The sequence below is a fragment of the Clinocottus analis genome, unplaced genomic scaffold, assembly GCF_023055335.1.
Source record: "Clinocottus analis isolate CAN_PGR_092001 unplaced genomic scaffold, fCliAna1.0.p SCAF_2, whole genome shotgun sequence".
Lineage (NCBI taxonomy): Eukaryota > Metazoa > Chordata > Actinopteri > Perciformes > Cottidae > Clinocottus > Clinocottus analis.
The window spans coordinates 21,211,758-21,234,022 of NW_027175931.1; the positions used below are offsets into that span (position 1 = coordinate 21,211,758).

A 22,265-nucleotide genomic window follows, 5' to 3' on the forward strand; every position below is an offset into this window, starting at 1 on the left:
AATATAAGTATTTGTTCTCTTCTGTTTTCTACCCCCTCCTATTCTTACCTTTTTGCTTTAATACTTCACGTACATTTATTTGCTTTTCATTGGCTGCATTTGGTCTGCATTTATTTATTTGTGTTGATAGATCATTTCCCTTGATTACATTATGTTAGTAATGGATTCAATATGTTAAACTCTCCGTAAGACGCAGCAGTACTTAGGAACATGATGCCGGTTCATTCAGTATTGAAGATCAGTGCATTTCAGAATGAGCCTAGAGGTCGGCTCCGGTGCCGCGAAACTCCCATCACTAACCTCTCCCCTGGTCATCATCAATCATGTGACACATGGGATGAAATCAAGTGGCTCGGCTGCCATCAGTGGGCATCCTTGCATTTACATGACAATTCAAAGGGACCTCCCTGCTCGCAGATGTGTGTCACAATCACTGCGCGTGTGTTTTTGATTTGATTTGACTTCAGTCCCTGGCGAAGGTTTGGTGGTGGTTGTAGATCATTGCACAGAATTTCCAATTTTGGAAATTGAGCTATTGACCCTACTACATTTAGATCACATATTCAGGTCTTCAGATTATTTAGGTGTTTTTTTAAAAATTGCAATTCAATTAAGTCAAGACGTTTATTTTATTATATTGTGTATGTGTCCTTCTTTAGGCGACTATCCAGCACCACGAGCGGTTTTGACGGGTCATGACCAGGAAGTTGTGTGTGTGTCAGTCTGTGCGGAGCTGGGCCTTGTCATCAGCGGAGCCAAAGGTCAGTGTACTTTTTTGTTTCCCTTTAATGTCATCAGAGAGGAAAGAGCAAGTCAGGGGCACTTGTAGGGTTTGAGCTGGCATATTGGAATACAATACTCTAAAGTTAGCAGTCTATTACCAATCAGGTGTTAAATGAAAACTCTAGACCTTTAAACGCTTACCCAGCTGAACAACATGCAAATGCCTCACAGAAAGTGGTGGAACCAGAAATCCTAATTAGTATTATAATTATTATTACATGACAATAGTTTGTTCATATTTGTCTGTGTATGTTTTGGTTCGACAGAAGGTCCATGTCTGGTTCACACCATCACAGGGGACCTGCTTCGGGCTCTGGAGGGTCCGGACTACTATCAGTGCCCACGGCTCATCTCAGTGTCCAGTGAGGGCCACTGCATTATCTACTATGAGAGGGGGCGCTTCTGCAACTTCAGCATTAATGGAAAACTGCTGGCACAGATGGAAGTCAATGATTCCACCAGGGTAGGCTGACTTTCTGACGTCAGTATAATCCATTAGAGGTGTGGATGCATCTTTGTTCATCTGCAATCTTAAATACTTGAACAATTCGAATAGTGGGCGGCTACAAATCTTTAAGTATCAAAGCTTGGATTCAAATTCTGAACCATTTTGAAAAGAACATTGCATATGTGATTGCTTGGTGATTTCACTTTGGATAGGACGATGTTAGCGTTGCCTGAAAATGTAACACAAGTAAAAACCAACAACCAAAAAAAAGTTTACAATGTTATCAAAAAGGTTAGCAAAGTGAACAGAGCAATGTTACTGGTGTCAGTATGTTTGTGAATCAAATACTTTACTTGGCTTGGTGCATAATATACATTGTTTTAGGGAGGACTTTTAAGTCGTGCCTGTCAGGTTTTGAGATGTAAATGTTCGTATTATAATTGTATGAATAGTATTGTATATATAGTACGCAACTGCACATTGGTGCTGCTATTCTGGTATTGCACATGAAGCTCTACAATTGCAAATGTAGGTGTTTAATTTGTGTATATCGCCAATTGTCATTCAATTACAGCTTTTACATGCTCCAGCAAGACAACTGTCGAAGGTAGCATTACAAGTTAATCTGGAAGTGACATGTTGAACCGCTCTCTGTACAAATTGTAGGCTATTCTCCTGAGCAGTGATGGCCACAACCTGGCCACAGGCGGGGATAATGGAGTGGTGGAGGTGTGGCAGGCCTGTGACTTCAAACAGCTCTACGTCTACCCTGGCTGTGACGCTGGTATCCGAGCTATGGACCTATCGCACGATCAAAGGTCAGAGCAGGCAGTTGCATGGTAGCAGTTTTGAAGCCACAGAGAGCTGAGACAATATAGACAGAAAACCATACCAATCATCTGTCTCCCAATCATCATATACAGTATAGCTTCTCATATATTTACAGCCTTCTTAAACATTTAGTACAGGCCCTAGATAATGAGAAATACATGCATTATATTTTAATCATCTGTGGTCCTTTTCAATACCTTCACTTGCAATAGCTTATATGTATGTATTCACATATACACGCACATAGACACACATATATACATATGTGTGTGTGTGTGTGTATGTATATATATATATATATATATATATATATATATATATATATATATATATATATATATATATATATATAGAAACACAAAATTATAGTAAGTCACAAAAAAATCATGTCAATCAATGTTACAGTATAGTATGAAGTCATGGTATTGTATATCAATTAAATGTCAGCATTATAGTTAAGTATGTAAAATACCATACAAAGTCATGTTTTGAGACTTTATGACACAAACTATATCATAGTACAGTATCTCATTAAAAATGTCAAGAAAAAGTCATAGTACAGTATTTCATTAATTATGGTCATTTCAAAGTGTCATGATATAGGATGTCGGTCGTAACCTGTATACCAGAAGTAAGTCACACAAATTGCAGTGTTTAAGACACAAGTCAAATAATAATAACTTAAGTAATTTAACATTTACACTTAACAATGTAAAATGTAATAATAAATTCACAAAAATTCACATAGTAAGCCATGTCCACTCAGTAAGTTGACATGAGGTAACTTTAGTGAGCCATGGGCCGCATCTAGATTTACAGAGGCACGTTCTGCTGTAGCTGTGTTCATTGTGCTTGAGCATTTAAGCCCTCGGGCTGTAGCAGTACAAGACGACCCTGTGAAATCAGCTGCTTTTCCTACATACCAGCCAGCCTCGGACACAAGAGCAAAGTGCTTGCAGTCAGATACAAGGACTCAATGGTCTACTTCAGTTGTCAGAGGAAGCTCGTGATTTAAAGTCGGAGCCCCTGATGACCTCCTGTGCTCGATTCATTCAACACTATGGAAATAATCTTTTTTAATATACACATTTGAATACATTAGTTCCTTGCATGTATAAACACACCTTTGACACATGAGAACATAATGCAATAACTCACAATATGACAAACTAATGAAAATAATGTAGCGATTTTCCATTTTACCACATTTTAAAAGGTTTATAATCGGTTTCTTGACATTAGTTTCATTTTTGTTTCGTTGCTCTTCAGGACTTTGATCACAGGCATGGCCTCTGGCAGCATCGTGGCATTTAACATTGATTTCAACCGATGGCACTACGAGCATCAAAACAGGTACTGAGGAGAGACGGATCAATGCAGCAGAAGAGAGCTTGGAGGGTTAAGAGAAATACCTACCAACCAGTGGTGTGCTGCAGAAAATGGAGATCTAGTGGTCAGATAACATCCCTATGGAGACTCTTTTGAAGAACAAGGTGTGCTTACATGTCACTATGTGTCTGTTGGTTTTCAGGCCTTAGCCGAGCACCGTCTGATGCATTTCCCCAACAGGTCTGTTGTTCTGGACAAAGAGAGACTGAGACTGAGATGACACAGATACTAAAACACACTTGTAAGCATTCAAGTTCCTCTTTTAAATTGGGAAAATGCAAAACAAAATGAATCCTCAATGTAAGGAACATTTATACAACATTTGTATAGCAGATGCATATCTCACTGGGAACATTTTTCTAAAATAAAAGAAAAAGAAAAAAAAAGTTCACCTGTACTGTAAATATGGACAGTGTAAAATGTTACTTCTCTGTAAAGGCTGAGAAAAAGATCTAAATGCTGTTAAACTAGTCACCATCTTACCGACATGTTCACACAATGAGAAAATGTCTCCATTGAACTTCAGATATCAGTTAATAATACATGTATATGGCCATTGTTTGTTTGCTCATTGTTATTAACAGTGGTCAAATGTATGTGTATGTGAAAAGACAAAATGTTCATTGTTAGTTTGTTGTATTTGATTGTCTATGTGGAAAAAAAGTCAAATTCAGTGTAAGCTTTGTGAAATGTTTGTTTTAAATCAACAAAAAGTACAATAAATTGTAATATTTCCATATGAACTTTTAATCAAGGACTATTTAGTTTATCAATGCCAGAATCAAATAACTAACATAATTCAAGTGAGACATTTGAAACAGCAGTTATCAATCTTGTGTTTGTTTCAGATTCTTCCACAAACGTATCCAGAGAACGTAATACCAGATTTGTTAAGTAGCTTATGACTGTTGCAGTGTTTGTGGTAAAACTGTAAGAACGTTTGTCAAAGGAAGTGTTATTTTTTAAAGGTAGTCTACAATTGTAACTGTGTACATTAACACTGTTACTTATGCGTCTCAGTTTTTCAGTTTGCCTATTTTTGCAAAAGGTTTTGCTTGATTACTTTTTATATGTGAATGCATGGACACCGTGCATTGGTAAGCAATACTATGGCTTGGTTGTTATAAAGGTCTAAGGATTTCAGCTGCCTGGCAAATTATCGAGGGATGGATAAAGTGTTACAAAAATAACTATGGTCTACTTTTAGTGATGTGAGAGCTGTTGTGTCTGCATTTATTTTGCAGAAGTCTGTCGCTGTGTGCTGAGAATTTAAAATGAACAAAAATATGCAAGTAGCTTGAGTTTGCATTCAGATTTTCCAATGGTGCGACAAGACAACACCCTACCCAAAGCTGATGTTTTACACGCTCAGAGCCACTCGAGGCTTTGGGTGTACACTTTGTTCAAATCATTTTCATTATTGTGAATTAAAATTTGTTCACACGTTACAATTGAGCAGTGCATTTTGATTTAGTGTAATATATTTTAAAATATGCTATGATTTATACATACAAGTTGCATTACCAATTGATTTTGCATACATTTTGAACGAGGTGGGATGTTTTAAGCTTATGTGATTATATAAAAATTGATAAATAAATTCAGCTGCTTTCATTATTTTTTGTGTTTATAATAAAACTGAATAAATATACCACTGATCTTGAACTTGTGTACGTCTGTGCCTGCCTCCAAAGCATTCATGCATATATTAATGCAATCCCATGATAAATTATGCATAACTAGAGCTCAGTAAATGCATGCTATAAATGGAATTATATTGAAGCTATTACAAGCTTTTTTGTTTGACTATACTGCCACCTGGTGTCTGAATGTGTTGCTGCAGATTTTGGAGGTCCACCACAAGTCTTCTTGTAAAAACAGTTACACGGATTCACAAATTAATTAAATCATTTTTATTCCCAGATTTGGTATTATCGCAGATAGCTACATTGTTGAAATTGTTTATTTAACTACAATCCATTTTTTCCTTTAAAAGATTTCATGTTTTTTCTACTCATTTAAATTGGTTTTAACATTCTTACACAAATGGAATATGGATGACTATAATACAGCATTCACATTCTTCAGCCGCTTCCACCAATACTGACATTCCCAGTTGTCTTAAGATTATCATATTGTCATACTGTATATAAACATTAAATGTTTTTCAGATGATGAAAAAACATAAACATTCCCAAAAAGTCACTATCATAACTTTCTGTCCTTGTGCTTTTTGGTTAAATCCCTTCTAGTCAAAAACTTAAAAGCCCTTTTACAACAAAGTTAATGGTGTGATATTACTTTTCTGTTACAATACATATACACGTTTGAACTTAGCTGTGGTATGACTGTAGTCTGCCTTAACTGAACTGCATTCACCAAGACAGCATGTACAAAGACAACAGAAATGACTTCATATCTGACAGGCGTATATCAAACAATAGAACAGGCTAACAACTGATTTAGGATGCATATTACCACACATGCAAGTTACAGTCTTTGATGAAGGAAACAGTACATTCACACCCACAAATAATTGGTCTCTGGTGAACCAATGTATGAAGTTGTCAGAGAACACTGGTGAGCAAGACTTCTGAGTTTTGTTGTATCAGCCGATTAATACAAAAGTACTGACTGAATGAACATGTATTGAAATAATGTATTTTACTGGAAGCACTGTTGTGTTTAACAACATTTTCCTTGTTTCTTGATTTAGTGTGTAAAAAAAAAAAAAATCCACGTTGCACAAGAGCCAATAGCTCCCATCTGACAAAAGTGTGTCAGTTGGCTGCCAATAACACCAGCAATAGAGCCATTCTCACTCATTCCAGCATTTTGAAAGACACATTTGATACTATGCTAATTGGGCAGTACACCCAGTTGTACTTAAATTCATACAAGCCAAGGCCAGGCTTTAAACATGCACATACTACCAACTACACAGCACTGACATTCATCTGTACCACCACTGAATTACAACCACTCTAAAAGACATGTAACGAATCTACTGTTTCAATAATCATCCTCAAGCACCCGGGTGAGCTGGACTATCAATAGTCAAATGTTAGCACCCTCAAAAGAGTAATGGTACTGGGTGGCAGGACAATATTTGCCCAACACACACACACACAAAAAAAAAAAAAAACATTTTAAGTACAGATGATGCTTACGGTACAATGTAGCAGCATATCCTTTCCATTTCTTCAGTCCTGTTAAACAGTGTGACCGAGGTTTATGAACCACCTCGGCACAGAGAAATCTAAGTCATAAAATACAGCAGCAGGGTGACTGTTACTGTTGTATTAAGAGTTATTCTTAAACAAGCATTGGTTTTAAAACCATGAGAATAAGTTAAATTTAAGTTAAATTTACCATCCTGACACATAATTACATCATGTAATTTAATATTTAAATGTTTTTTATTGACATGTTTTATTAAAAAGCTAAGTGCTTCATAAAGACTATTTCCTGTAGTATGCAATATAAACCAGCAGAGGGCTCAAGAGTACTGCAATGAACTAGTGTTTGTGAATAAATAAGGCGTTTTACATTTTTGTGACTTTTTTTGGAAGAAGTAAAATAAGGGGGTGCTCTGTTGCATGCTCTTAAGGTGTATTCTTTGATCCAGAGACCAACTTGTCTCTTACTCTGATCAATGCAGTTTATAATTAAAGTGAACGTATTATGACTGCGGGATACTTAAGTGCAGGTGGGTATGCAGCCTGTGAATGTCCAGGTCAGCAGACCTGGACATCCGTTTTGCACTCCACCCTTTCGTAGATGTGGGCTGTGGCCTCTGGGAGACTGTTAGAACGGAGCCGAAGTGTCAGCCGAGCTTGGGGAATATTCCCCAGACTCGGTGGTGAACTGAGCAGCGGAGTAGGTGGGGTTGGCATTGCGGGAGGCGCCGGCACCGACACTGTGTGGTTGGTGGGGTGAAAATTTTGCATCCTGTTGGCGTCTTCGTTGGAAAACTTGCTTCTCCTTATCAAGTGGCGTGGTCTGAGAGAGGGCGACACAGAAGCTATTGTTAGGTGCGCCACAAGAGACCAGAGATGAGGAGTGGCATCCAATCAATCGTCAGTGAGACACTTGCCAAACGTTAGATGAGTTAAACTATGCATGCAGCTGTATGTGGAAAAAGCTGCATTGACGGGACTACTAATCTCTAGAGCATCGGTTCCCAACCTTTTCTTCACCACGGACAGGTTTTGTGTTAGACAATATTTTCACGGACCAGGCCTTCACGGTGCGCGCGATAAATATGACGTAATAAATATCATGTAATGATACGACCGGCATGAAGAACATTATTAAGTGGATGAAGATATAAATAAGCATTACGCCAAATTAGTGGGAGCCCTGAGCTTGTTTCTCTGCTACGAGCCGGTGCTGTCTCAGGGTGATGGGAGACAATGACCCCCGACGTGTGTTGTTGAGACAAATATAGATATATAGTTAAGCTTTCTGGCATCCTATACTTTTACATTTTTAATTACATTTTTATTAATTGCATACTTTGATGCTTTAACATATTTCTCGTGGTGTACTACAATTTGGCTTTTTAATGCAATTTTGTGTCATACTGTAGTTTAATTTTAAAGATTTAAGGCAACCTGTACTGCGTAATACTATGACTTTGTGGGTAAATTTTTTAAATGTTTTGATGATTCTTTCATTGTATCTTAATTGTATAATATATTTTGATCAGATATTTGTATGACATACTTCATAATTATATTTTTCATGGCATACTACATTGACTTTTTTTGACATACTTCACAATAAGTATTTTTTTTTAAATATTTGTTGAGACAGAATTTTTTGTTGTTGTCTATATTGCAAACAAAAGTAATGCACGTCAGTTGAAAACTTCTCATCCCTTTAAAAAAAATAAAATGTCTCTCACCCAGACGTTTTAGGTTATTGTGATGTTAGTAACCGCTGATGATTTGAATATCTGCATTTTCCTGTTGGTGTCTGGAGTCAAAGTTGAACCCTGGCAGCAAGAGGCAGTATACAAAAGTCACTAAATTATAAATGACAGCAGATAAAATATGGCTAATGGATTCAGTTGCTGCTTTGCCAGTCATACAATATTAGTTTCAAGTGAACCTTGACTGAATTTCAATATGTAATGTATAGAGATAAAAACCTTTTGCACAGAATGAGACATTAAGCTTCAGTTGCAGATGGAGGGACCACTGGTTCAAAATAGTTTTTCTTAATTTTGAATGACATTTAAACTATCATTGCTAAAGTATATGAAAAGGAGCCTGAATGTAATCTACGGATGCAGAGATGTTTGCTGTGTGTGAGGAAGGGTGCAGATCAGTGCTTACTGTAATGACTGACACTCCTGCAGTGGTGCTGTTGAGCTTGGGCCCCGTATTGAAGTGCTTCTTGATCTTCCCAGCCACAGGCAGCTGGTGCTTGTGCTCTGACCCACCATCATCCTGTAAAATTAAAATAACAAAGCTTCAGAAAGTCTGCTTGCTGTATCGTATAGTGAACTCTTTCATCGCAGTGTTTGCTTGTACACAGTTAATTCTGGTGAAAGGAATAACTTCAAAATGCTGAACTTACATTGACCCAGCGGTGATCAAGCACCTGTACAGCCGTGTATCTCTGATCAACCTCTACCTGCAGCATTCCAGTGATCAGATCCTAAATAATGACAGACTTCATTATTGTACTGGATCTTCATGGCTAATGTGGGACACCACCTCAACACACCACTGACAGATTGTGGTGTTTCACATGGAGAATAACAATGGCAGATGAGGAGACCAACCTTGGCAGGGTCAGAAACACTGTCCCAGAATGGTGCAGGAAAATCAAGCTGGGCACTCAAAAGGTGTTCAAAGAGAGCCTCCTGTTCTTCACCACCACTGTAGAAAATAAAACAGGTACATAAATAAAAATAAAATAGATCAATAATTACTTTATTGATCCCCAAAGGGAAATTCAAAGTCCAAGTAGCTCGACACATCACACAACGTAATATATACATACACACACTATTAAAAAAGATTGCCCAAAAGAAAAATTAAAAAAACAAGAAAAAATTGGATGGAGAGAGGGGGCGTGTTGTGCAGGCTAACATAGCCAGTAGGGGTGTTGTGCAGAGGGCTAACACAGCCAGTAGCCAGTAGGGTCGTTGTGCAGAGGGCTAACATAGCCAGTAGCCAGTAGGAGGGCGTGTTGTGCAGAGGGCTAACATAGCCAGTAGCCAGTAGGGGCGTTGTGCAGGGGGCTAACATAGCCAGTAGCCAGTAGGGGCGTTGTGCAGAGGGCTAATATAGCCAGTAGCCAGTAGGGGCGTTGTGCAGGGGGCTAACATAGCCAGTAGCCAGTAGGGGCGTTGTGCAGGGGGCTAACATAGCCAGTAGCCAGTAGGGGTGTTGTGCAGGGGGCTAACATAGCCAGTAGCCAGTAGGGGCGTTGTGCAGGGGGCTAACATAGCCTGTAGATAGTGAACCCCGTATATAAATTGTGAGTGAGTGGGTTGGGGGCTGTGCATGTTTGAGGGAGAGGAGACTATGCAGAGAAGTCTAACACAGTAGCTTTGATAGACTTTGGCAGGTTGAACAGTTGTATGGCTCTCGGGATGAATGATTTCCTCAGCCTATCGGTTTTAGGTATTTTATAAGATCAAACTCAGTTCCATTTGATAGTTTATAATGTTATACAATAGACATTTTCAATAATGTGATTAAGACAATGTAATGTGGTTCAAACATATACAAAATAAACACCCTGATACAGGAACACATACCCACTGAAAGGAGGGAAGCCACACAACAGTATGTAAGTGATGACACCAGCTGCCCAAATGTCCACCTGCAGGCCATACCTGTAATTGAAGAGGAAGATATCAGCTATCAGTAAGCCTTAGCACATCTGCAAGTAGCAATAGTTCACAAGAATTACTGAAGACGTTTTTGATTGGATGAACGGTAATTGTTTTTTTTAACTTTCTTTTTACAGCAAATGCCTGTCGGGTGAGGACTCTGACTCACCCGGTCTCAGCGACAATCTCTGGTGCCACATAGGTGGGTGTGCCACACACAGTAAAGAGGGGCCCGTTAACAACAGTAGCCAAGCCAAAATCACCGAGCTTCAGAGACTTACTGCCGTCATGGTGTTCAAACACCTGTGAAACACACACAAGAAGAGAAAGTGAGAAAGTGCAAGTAGAGAAGTCTCCAGTTGTTATTCATGCAAAGGCTCAAATAAAAAGTGCAGTTGAGTTTAATGTAATTGAGTATATGTAGATGTATTAATCATATGTTACATGCCTTCATGCGTGTGTAATTGTTACTTCTGAGTGCAAACTTGCACATACAAACTTTGGAGAAAAGTGACAATGGGATCGGGAAAAGGGAAGCTTTCACAAATTAGCTCCACTCACTGCTAGTACAAAATCTTTGTAGAGTCATACTTACCAACAGGTTTTCTGGTTTTATGTCTCTGTGAACAATATTGAGCCCGTGCAGGTACTTAATGGCACTTGCCAAATTGAACAGCATACAGCTGGCATCTCGCTCGGTGTATTTGTTTGAGGAGGTGATTGCATCAAAGAGATCGCCGCCCTGGAGAAAGAGTGTTTGGAAGGTGAAAGAGGACCGGTTTCTAGTTTCCAACTATGTTGAAAGGGTTAATACAACTTTAACAAGAATCAAGTAAAATCCATCTTAGTGGACTAATATAAAATGATGGTTCGAAAAAGATGTTGAATTAAAAAAGTTATTATTAAAAAATATATTTTATTGATCCAAAAAAGTCACACTTATTCCTAAAATATATCTATATTTTAATGGCATTTGGGTGTGAAATTGCTTTAAACAATTAACAAATGTGTATTACCTTAACCAACTCCATTACAAGATAGAGTTCACTATAGGTGTCCATTTCCTCAATTAAAAGTACGATATTGGGATGTTTCACATGCCGAAGGATAGACACTTCACTCTGGATCATGTGCTCCTGGGTAATAAAAGGAATATCAATTAAAGGAAACAAATCTATCAACACTGTTTAGAGGAAGGAATGTATAAAAAAAACATATCAGTACAATATGAAAGACAAATTGGTTTATTTTCCACTTTGGCTTTGAATATGAAAAACAAAACTGGTTTCTGTAACATCTTAGAAATTTGGAATGTGAGTTGAAATCATTTTGAGCCACTATAATGTTAGCTTTATCTGATGGTAAACATAAAAAAGAAGGGTAATTTAATCCCAGGGGAGATCAAGAAAAATAAAGAAAGAATGAATCAGCATCCAAAGCCAAACTCAAGGTTGTACACAGAAAAGAACTTCTTGATAATGAATTAGACCAAACTTGCTGATGTGATAATTAAAGTCAGCAGATGTAAAGATTAGCTCACCTTCCCCCTGCATTTATCTTTGCTGATGATTTTCAGAGCGTACTCTCTTCCAGTGGATCTCTCTACACATTCTCGGACCACAGCAAAGTTTCCGTCTCCTAAAATCCGCCCCACTTTGTACCTCTCTGCTATGGACGCGGGCACCGTGCGGTACTCATCCACTGGCTCAGCTGTCAAGAATAACAAAATATCTTTAATGTAAATATATGAACAGTGGCCTTCACATTGCTTGCAAACAGTATTTTTCCATGACATTTACCTTCACTGCCAGGCCCATCTCCTTCATCCATTGAGCTGCAAACCTTGGTAGACGCTAAAGAGAGTGAAGAGCCACTGTGTTGAGATCCCTGGAAATAAGAGACAGCCATGATTTGAGAACGAAAGACACACTGATGCACTTGTTTTACATCAACTTGAGCCTATTTGTTCCACTGTAACCAGCCTCGAGTATGCATTCTAGGATTAGATGGAAACATACTAACCTTTCCATCAGCATAAAAAACTAGCTAGAGATTACAGCCACACTACTAAACACATTCATTATGATTAATTCAATGATGGTATCACTGATAATTGGATTTCGCTCCAGAGTTGACTGTGCTTTGCAATCCCAAACTTGCTTGTCCTCCCCAGATCTGTGATAATCACAGAAAAATGGTGCTGCAGCAGTACAAACATTTTACTCAAGAGATAGTGCTAAACTTTAGATATTCAGAAACATGAGTATGAGCTTTCTCAGTAACATAAACAACACTTGCAGTGCTTCCAGTCAAATTACTGAGCAACACAAACAAACAGTAAGTTCAACCGTGTACAGCTATTGTAGGCTCAATCATTTGCTCGCCGATATTTGAAAAGGTGAGTCAACAAAGTACGCTTCTGATTAATTCCATGTCAGAATACGTTTGAATAATTTACATTAATGAAGAGACTTGTTGAACTCCTTCCCAAACTTGCCATTGTATGATGTATGACAATATATCAAATACATCTTTAGGACATTAACTTATTTATAGGAACATCCATTTTTATTACCCGTCGTCTTCGGAGGCTAGCTGGACTGGTCGGAGTGGGACTCGGAGACTTCCCAGATCGAGGTGTGGACAGCTGACTGCTTACAGTGCCATTAGCTGTCGGTACAACAAACAATCAACACAATTATAAAATACTATTGTTATACATAGAGAATAAGTATACCTACAATCAGAACACTGTGTGAATTTTTAGAACAGTCATAAATTGACTTTATATCTTTGTGTTCGCATGCACACACACACACCTGAACCAAAGGATAACGGGGACTTGCTCCTGCGGGACATCCCACCACTTCTTGGGGAGGCGAGACCATGCACGGAGGGGAGTCGGCCATATGACGCAGACTTTGCTACCCTACACTCTATAAAGAAAGAAAACACTTCAAGACGTACACTGCGAGAGCAACATTTTTCCTAAATACTACAAGGCAACTATACAAGAAAAATACAACAACTTATACTGCATTTTTAGTACAGCTTCAAAAAAGGTTTGAGCTACTGCAGTAAAGGCAATAGAAAGAATAGATGTTTGAGAAAAAACCTGCAGAAGCCAACAATAAAAAATCCACATGTTTGTGCCACAACATAAGGAAGGATGGTTTAATAAAAAGCTATTCAGAAACTCCAGCAGTTCCATGTTTTCTCTACTGAGCGACTCAAGTCTCATATAAATGAAGGAACACTTACCAGTTTCATCCAAGTTGAAGTCATCCTGATAACGGAACTTCTCAGGGCCACAGGCAAAGAAGATATCATCGTCCCCAAAAAAGTCCTGAAGGCAGGCGACCTGGTAAAGATGGAGATGTTCCTTTTAGTTATAGTTCAGAAACATGTTTGATAAGTACTATCCCCAGTGACACTAACCATATGATTAAATCCAAAGACAGTACAGTTGTCTCCAAATACCTGTAACAATCAAAATCCAAAAGTCGAATGAACAAACTAGAAAGCTACAAGTATAGGTATTATTTTTCAATCAGTACAGACACAGTCTGCAGCTGCACTTAAGTCAGGTTTAGGACTTTTTTAAAAACTTGAATGGACTATTTTACAGGATACAAATTAGTTTATTCTGTAAGACACACATATCTGATGGTGTGTATAAGTCAAAAGGATACACAGATCTACACAAGGACCTATGTGTCACTGTAACCAACAATACTGTGATCGATGAATTTACTGTCAACAAATTACTTTTTTAACTAAGCCGTATCGTGATTTGTTATACTTGGGGAAATCTTCTCAAATCTACATTACATATATGTCAATACATATGTACACGTCTTCGGTTAGGTCATCTCAGTGTACGAGAGAAAACCATGAAAGAATTACCAATGAATTAAGTATATAGCATTGCATCTGAGCAGATACGCTGCAATTGGATTTTCAAAATGGCAAAAGTACAAAGTAAAAAATAAATGCCACAGTGTGTACTACAGCATATGAATAATGGAATTTATTTCTACTGGTGTATCAGCCTGTTTGCATAAATGTTTCTAAGGAACCTACTAAAAAAGATAAGGTCCTTTTGAACTATATGCTGTACAATCTGCGACAATGCCGTTTCTATCCTTTGAAAGAGATTATATTAATTGCCCTTTATTGTCTGGGACTATTCAAAGTAATGTCAAGTTAAAACATTCTTTCAACAACAGTCGTCCATTCTCGGAGTTATCATCATGTGTTACCAGGACAGAGCAAATTGTTCCTTATTGTTCCAAATGTGGTAAGTGATGGCATAACTTTTTATAATGGCATAAATCCAGAAAACAGGGCAACAATATCTGAAACTGAAGTAAATTAAAAAGTGCCTTACGCCTGAGGATGGCTTTGATGTTTAAAAACTTTTGTTGAAATAACATGGTCCCCACATATCCTTTGATCTCAAAAATAATTGAGAACTATAAATTATAATCTTCACTTTTCTACAAAGAGAAACAAGATGACAGAGTTGATGCATCTGCTGCTCTTATTAATACAGGGCCCCATCGCAGTGGATGCTGTGTCATAAATAAATGAAAATGCTAATGTGAGTCCTGACCTTCTACTCAAAAGGGTTATTGATGTGCTTAACTACAGCAGTGCACCAGATAATGTAGGGTGGACTCAGCAAAAGCATTATCAACAAAAATGTTATTCCATACAAAGTATTAGTCACTAAGTGCATCTTCTCTTTGCAGCTCGGCAAAACTTCACTCCTGTTCGGAGGAGAAGTTGTTGCAGGGTGCGAAGCTGTCGTCCTATAAGCCGGAGCTTCCGACTCTCGGTCCAGGTGGATCTCGGTCAGTCTGTTGTGGGCTGGTTGCTGCCAAAGGCCCAACTGGAGTCTGAGCTGAAGGATTTTATGGTGAATGTGCATGATTTTCACTTCAAATATAATGATTTTATCGTACAATGTAGACAATTGCAAACATCTAATATGTACATGCATTATTAATTGTCTCATTGTTATGAACCACGGGGATTTCAGCAGAAACCTAATAAGAGGACTTAAGTGCTTCCGCATGAAGCAAACAGACAAGGAAGCCGCCACAGTCCGACAACCCAACTGCCCGCTAACCATAATATATTAAATGCTATGTTATCATCCTCCTTAGTTATGAATGTGAAAATATTCTGGTTTTCATTGTACAAATCTCAGATTTTGAAAGACATGGTCAATAATTAAGAGAATAAAAGGCATCTTTGATGTTTTTTTAATCCAAAATACTGAAGTGGTGGATTGTTCACTAAACAAAGGGATTGGAAGTACTTTTTTGCAGGCTACAGATACACCAAACAGCCAAAGGTAATTTCCGCCATGAAAGGGAGCACAGAAGGAGGCTTAATATGAACATTTTCCCTGCAGATGGTTCACTCTGACAGCCCATGCCCTCCACCCCTCCTCCAGGAGTGTGAGATCCCGAAGGGAGGAGATACACAGCCGTTGTCAAGGGAACCAGACAGAATACCAGCTGAGTTTAAGACGACGAGAGGGACACGACTGCGTTAAGATGGTCCTGTCAGAGCCTGTCTGGAGCGCTGGACATTACACACTGCAGACAATAGAACAATGGGCGAACAGTCTAGGTAAAATGGAATAATGTACAATATCATGTCACTGAAGATGTAGGTTAAAACCTGGCTTCAGACCTTTGGTGAATGGTCACGTCCTTTAACTCTCATTTTCTAGCTTAAGCAATAAGTAAACCCTGCAGAAAGAAGTCACATTTCCCCCCCGAATAGGATCAGAAATGTAATCACCAATGTACACCCTCAAAACAACAACAGCGTCTAACTATAGAGTGACACAATATGGGTTGCATCATTCAAGGGGAGTCAAATGTACCTTGCAGATTTAACAATAGCCACTTTTTGTCTGTTATGGATTACTCCTAAATTACATTAATTACATATTGTTCATCTGGAATACTGGGAAATAGAAAAACACCAAATGTATGATAGAGCAGCACAAGTGTGGCCATCATGATGGTGTTGCTTTATATTGATGCCTACTGGCTGAGTGACAAAGCAGCTCCATCCGGCCTACCATCCCCCCTCACCCACACACACTCTCCCAGCAGTTCGGAAGCATCCTGGACAAATATTGATCGTCAGGGTTTTATTTGTTTGAAAAACAATAGGAAACAATGGTATGCCTGCTTTAGAAGCTAATCAATCCGAGCCACAGTAAAGACTCTACACACAAGACACAAACTGGTAAAACACCATTGCTCTACCAGTAGACAGGTGATGCTCTCCATGGTGCTGAATCTCCCCTTTGAAGCACAAGACCGAACAAAGCAGCGTCACTCAGAATGTCAGGAAGAAACATGACTCATCTTCACATGCCCTTTTCAAATTGTTCCAGTCAATTTAGCATGGGCTGCCCTTTTTTTTTTTTTTTTACAGTTTCAGAGCATGATGAGAGGATGGAAAACTGTATATTCAGTGACTTACATTATCCAACATTTAGATTGGATGTGCTGCAGAATTTTGAGACTTAACTGCATTTTCAGCATAGACAGATTAGAGTAATAGCAGCCTTAAAAAGTGCAAGTCAGCAATATGAGAACATCCATAAAGACACACACATTCAGCATTCCTATTTAAAATGTCCTCATCTTGTTTAAATGTTAAATGAATGCATATCTATGTAAACATATCTTAGTGCTTATTACAAATGTGGTTACATTCATGCAGTGTACAAATTAAAGTATGACAGCAACTTCCACTCAGGCTCAGGCATAATTAGTAGCGTCCCAGAACAAGAAGAGGATAACACAGAAAATGTCTTCTCTGCACACCAAATGCAGTAGGACACTGAGCACGCCATTGTTTTGTGTTTAACAGCCAAGTCACAGCAGTAGGTGAGCAGAAAGCCAGACATCCTCCCAATCTCCTTCATCCTTCTTTCTACTCTTTAGTTACAGAGAGATGTTTAAAAATAGCCGGTTTGAGAATAATATATAACCATCAAAAGCTAAAAAGAAGTCATTGAATTCATTATGCGATATTCACACCAAGAAGAAGTTAGTCTTTCTATTGTTAATACAAATCTTAAATACCACCCCTAGCAGGTCTCATAAAACCAAAACCAAATTATTATGTTTATTTTAATGTCACTGAATTGCAGGAGAACATCATTGGTCCTCTTCTAATCATTTTGTGAAAAACAAATTGATCTAAAATAATGGCTACTATGCATCATGCCAGAATGACATCTGTGTAATGAGCAGAGACCAATAGAGATTCATTGTGGACCCACACAGGCCAAACCAGGAAATAGCAGATTCAAGGTCAACATGGAAACAGAAATTGAGGGCAAAAGTTTAAGGTTTTACTCTCTGACACAGGGCATTGCAAAACCACTTCCACTCTGAATCTCATTTCTTAACGCAAAAAGGTTTTCTTTTTCACATCTACTAATACATCATTTTACCATGGAGAATTAAACCTCTGCTTTAGTGCATTGGTGGCTGTTTTGACATCTATTTCAACAAGAAGTATTAACTATATTTGCCTAATTTTATTAGAAAGCAGAGGCTTACCAAATGGAATCCCATGGCCCATGTGTCCTTAAACATGGCCTATATCTCCTTAAACATGCAAATATGTTCTGCTCCATGTCACACAAACACAACAGCACAAACACACCAAGCCATAGTTATCTTAAAGTAAAAACACATAATCTTGGCTGTGCCCATGTGGCCAGGGCTCACAGCCATCAAGCAGAGCCACCTACGAAGCAGATTTACTAAGCGTGACTCGTGAGTTTAAAACAAATGTGAAAACAGAAATTGTCAGAATTATTTTGCAGTAGCAGAATCAAGAAGGATGGACATGACTGAAAGAAGATATCAGCGGAAATTGTAATATTATTTATTAAAAACTGCAGCAAATACACCATTACCAGACACATTTAAGTAGTTATACCATTTTAAGTAGGTATACAGGCTAATCTGTTGGTTGTGTTTGGTAATGATTTTTTATACAAGAAACCTACAAGAGAGATAAATGTTTCTCCACAGAATGGCATAGTCTCAGGACCAACAGCACAGGAAGCTTTTTTTTCTTTACCACAAAAGGTTAAACACCTCTGAAAACCGGCTCTTTGATGCTAAAGGGTGCTTATTTAGTCATCTGGTGTCTCGACATGACAAAAAGTACAAAAGGCAGGGAAACTAGAGCACAGAGCTGCACTGCCAAGCACATAACATGACAGCTCCTTGGAAAGTGTAGACGACAATAAAATCACAAAACTGAATAATCAGAGTAGACACAATAGACATACACCTTTGATCTATTGCAATGTCATGCCCGTTCAGGCTTTCTAGAGAAAGAAGAAGAACGCATCCTTTATTAATCCCCTTGGAGAAATTATGCTCTGCATTAAATCCAGCCTAAGTGATCAAGGAGCAGTGTGCTGCTGGGAAGCACCCGAGGAGCAGCCAGGGGTATAGTGTCTTGCTAAAGGACACTTCGACATGCAAACTACTGACGACCACGCTACCTACAACAATCTGCAAACATTCTGCATTCCTAAAATAATTCAGAGGATTTCTGGATCCAGATTTGATTGTTGGTGTGAAAATCCCTAACTTTACCCTCGACACATCATCACAGAATGGGATTATACTGGCGCCATGTGCTCCGTCTTGCCGCCATGTGTATCAAAAGGCTGTTGGATCCAGCCCTGCCTCCATGAGCCCCCTCTCACTACACCTACAGCCCTGACATCACTACTGCACTGCTCTGCCGCAGAGGCTGTTCCTTAGCAACCAGCTCAGGAAACCATATCACCATAGAAACCATCGGAAGAAAAAAAAAAAGGCATAATAATATTGTGTGATGGGGATACCAATGCAGAATGCAGGTGATAACGTTTCTGAAAAGGGAAGTTAGAAAGATGATTCTTTCTGTGGGATGTTTTGAAACTACTTTGCTTTGTCTCTTGAGCAATGTGTGAAGTTGACACTCACATGCTATCCAACCATAATCAACCCATGACAGCCCACCTCCCCCATAAATGTGATAATTTCTAGAAGATTATTATTTACATATGGGTAAAATGTAGTGTGAAATAAGGCACTTGCGCCAGGATGTCAACAAAGTATAATAATGTAAATAGAGGCGACTGTATCTGTGTGTATTTTACTAACTCACTAGTGAATACCGGAACCATTTAACAGTGTGCTACTGTTTAATAGGAATATTAGATAGGATACTAGAAACCCATTTCTTGGAATACAGTTAGCAAATGTTCCCAGTTGATTTTGAACCTTTGGGGTTCTGCGCAACCAATTTTAAGAAACATGAATGAAGTTGTATTTCTTTAAAACTTTAAAAGTCCCATACTACGCTAGAAAAACTCTGAAAAAACTCTGTACCAGGTCTGCCTCATGTGCAGTGTGTGCAGATGTAGGATTGTGTGAGATACAATACTACAAATGGGCAGACAGACTGTGGAGTGAACATTTTAACTAAAACCAGCAAAGTACTACTCTCCACAAACAAATGTATCTCGGTACTGCACACTGCAAAGCTATAAACAGATTAGAAAAGGTCATGTCAGAGACGTCTTTCCGTCCAAAGCATCATTTCTTCTTTCCCACTGTGAGCAATTCCTTCATCAGTGGTGGAAAATGGAGTAAGACAATGAGGTAGAGATAACTTAAGGCTGTCCTGGCTGCTTTACTTTGACATAGAACTACTGTAAATAAAGAAAGTGGAATATAGGCGGTATGAAAGGGTTAAAACATCTCCTAAAAGTATGAAAATTAGTTTAGCTGGTTACAAAATGTGCAACAGCTTTACTAACTGTTTCCTCTCTGAGTAGAGGGAGCCCTTCAAGTCACAGATAGAGGTAGGGTGATGCCTGTGATTTTAAGTAACTAAAAGTAGATATAATTCCTTAATTTACGAGACACTATATTACATATTGTCCCATACATGGTGTAGCTAGCTATAAAACTTAATGTTGACTGTGTACTTCAGAAGAAAAGCAGCATTCCACAGACACACACAGCTAATGTGTATTAACACAGTGTATTACATTGTTGTTTTTTCCTGAAGTTTAAATATAATAATATGAAAACAACATGTGGGACTTAAAATGGATACAAGCAAATTATTTTATCTAGCCATTGCCAAAATGTAATTTTCTCCAGTGTACCCAACTCTGAAACATGTTGATGTTCATGTTGGGAAACAATGGTGAAAACAAGGGCGAAAAGTGAGGCTTACAGAATCAACGCAAGAAATGATAACTGAACACCTACCATTTTGCCTTCAACCGTATATAACCTTTTGACGGCTCCAGAGTCCAGCTGGATGGCGTCTGTGATGTCAGTCATGACTTGCTCGAAGGAGTGTGCAGTCTTCTTGTTGAGCAAGATCCGTACGGCCTTGCGAGGCTTTACTCCACTGCGGACAATGGTTACAAGTTTGGGCTTAATAAAGTCCTTGGCCTCCCGGGTTTCCGGGGATCCAGCCATTGTGCTACCAAGGGAAGACGGGTCACGGATGGACAGAGCCGTCAAGGCACCAACTGCCCAGTTGGGATTTACATTCTTTGTGTAGTCCAGCAGCTTGTAGGGCTCTATGGATGCACACACATAGCTCTCCCCTGCAGAAAATTAAGACACACAGAGAATTTATATTTTCCCACAAACAAAAGCTGAGACACATGGAAGATTAAAAAGTAGATACCACATGATAGTGTGACACCGGCTTATTCTGCTCTCTGAGATGGAATAAGTTGTGCATTTTGTTTTGATCTGAATCAGCTGTACATTTTGGTGGGAATTGTGGCTTGATTGATCTCACATAACTCAATATGAATGTAATCTGGACAATTCAAGAAAACTACTCACCTTCCACCAGCTGGTCCATGCAGGTGATCTTTGATGTCCCATCAATAGTATATATGGTCCGCACCCCTTGTGGCAAGTTGACATTATCTGACAGAGATCGTGTGAGGTCAGCCAGGAGAGCTTCTACAGACCCAAATCTATCCTGAGAAATGGCATAAACAATCCCTTTGAAGTAGCGGTCCCCATTGCGATAGAAACGCATCTTCTTGGCCTTCTTTTCTGAGGTCAGTTTTTGCAGTGTCCTGGTTCTGTACAGGCTGCAGTGAGCGCTATGAGTGGGACTGGGGAGCCCATTCCCTCTCGAGCCCCTTCTGGTATGTCGCTGAGCCTTGTCCCGCTCATCAAAGTGCTCCAGCTCCATGTCTGTGCAGTGCTATTAGACCATAAATAATAAAGGAGAAATGCTTACTTTTCTAATATGTCATTTCATTTGAATAATACATTTTTGCAATTAGGCTCTCTGTCAGTTGTTCACACTCCTGATACAGCACTTATACAGGCTTTGTGGCTGCTACTGCTGCACACATTATGAATGAACATGTCACACCCATTTCATGCTACCTGGTGATACCCAATTACATCTTTACCGCAATAAAATTCACATGCATTTGCAGTGGATAGAACATCAACAGTGAAAGTCTGATACAGAATGGTGACTGAAAGCGTATTGGTAGATAAAACAATACAACATATATAATAGAGCAAGAAAATGATGTAGAACATATGGGTTTTCTTGTACTGGTGCAATCCCTCTTACCTTTTAGGCCAGGACAAACGCAATGAAGCAGGTTGTTTTTCTTCTTCTGGAAGCAGTACTTGTCTCAACGAATCATGTATTCATTTGATGCCTTGGAGATGAACCACGCGTCCCTTTGTTGCCCCGTGATGCTGCCGTCTTCCTGCTTGTCTGTCGTGTGTCTCCTCGCTGTGTGTTCGCATGCAGAGAGGAGGCAGGGCTGTAGCCGGTGTCCTCCACCCTCCCCTTCTCTCCCATTCTGCCATCGCAGTGATTTACATCAGACCGCTTGGGGGT

At 39.0% G+C, this 22,265-nt stretch overlaps 2 protein-coding genes across 15 annotated transcripts in view; one reads left to right on the forward strand and one right to left on the reverse strand.

Annotated features, from left to right (window-relative positions):
• The window catches only part of nbeab (neurobeachin b), a 185,803-nt gene extending 175,116 nt beyond the window's left edge, over window positions 1–10,687 (forward strand). For 4 of the 13 annotated variants that reach the window (XR_011077909.1, XR_011077907.1, XR_011077908.1 and 1 more), the window contains 6 exons: window positions 660–761; window positions 1,050–1,246; window positions 1,898–2,049; window positions 3,332–3,415; window positions 10,220–10,338; window positions 10,442–10,687. Coding sequence is in view for 5 of the 13 variants with exons in the window: in XM_068584568.1 (XP_068440669.1) it covers window positions 660–761; window positions 1,050–1,246; window positions 1,898–2,049; window positions 3,332–3,415; window positions 3,594–3,600 (542 nt within the window). In the remaining 8 variants the exon portion in view is untranslated. Of the gene's footprint in view, window positions 1–659; window positions 762–1,049; window positions 1,247–1,897; window positions 2,050–3,331; window positions 4,535–10,219; window positions 10,339–10,441 lie in introns of those variants that run through there. The other 9 variants (XM_068584567.1, XM_068584569.1, XM_068584570.1 and 6 more) reach the window with 6 other exon arrangements.
• Window positions 5,350–22,222, reverse strand: LOC137790383 (serine/threonine-protein kinase DCLK1-like). 2 transcript variants are annotated; one of them, XM_068584575.1, is made up of 16 exons: window positions 21,990–22,222; window positions 21,233–21,605; window positions 20,639–20,985; window positions 13,566–13,665; window positions 13,124–13,240; window positions 12,880–12,974; window positions 12,104–12,191; window positions 11,845–12,014; window positions 11,321–11,440; window positions 10,900–11,046; window positions 10,474–10,607; window positions 10,230–10,307; window positions 9,246–9,342; window positions 9,038–9,118; window positions 8,794–8,907; window positions 5,350–7,453 (listed from the first exon to the last, which is right to left on the reverse strand). In XM_068584575.1, the coding sequence occupies exons 2-16, from the start codon at window positions 21,591–21,593 to the stop codon at window positions 7,259–7,261; spliced, it is 2,244 nt and encodes a 747-aa protein (XP_068440676.1). In that variant the 5' UTR covers window positions 21,594–21,605; window positions 21,990–22,222; the 3' UTR covers window positions 5,350–7,258. The 2 variants fall into 2 exon arrangements, with proteins under 2 accessions (XP_068440676.1, XP_068440675.1); XM_068584574.1 differs by lacking the exon at window positions 21,990–22,222 and adding an exon at window positions 8,361–8,450 and having other exon boundaries at window positions 7,346–7,453.
• Window positions 22,223–22,265: the final 43 nt, after the last annotated feature.

Excerpts from the sequence above, each read along its gene's own strand:
- LOC137790383 (XM_068584575.1), bottom strand. The coding sequence starts at position 21,593 with ATGGAGCTGGAGCACTTTGATGAGCGGGACAAGGCTCAGCGACATACC. Across the intron at positions 12,975-13,123 it reads CCCGTTATCCTTTGGTTCAG|CTAATGGCACTGTAAGCAGT; the intron begins GTGTGTGTGTGT and ends TTGTACCGACAG. Across the intron at positions 8,908-9,037 it reads TTGATCACCGCTGGGTCAAT|GATGATGGTGGGTCAGAGCA; the intron begins GTAAGTTCAGCA and ends TTAATTTTACAG.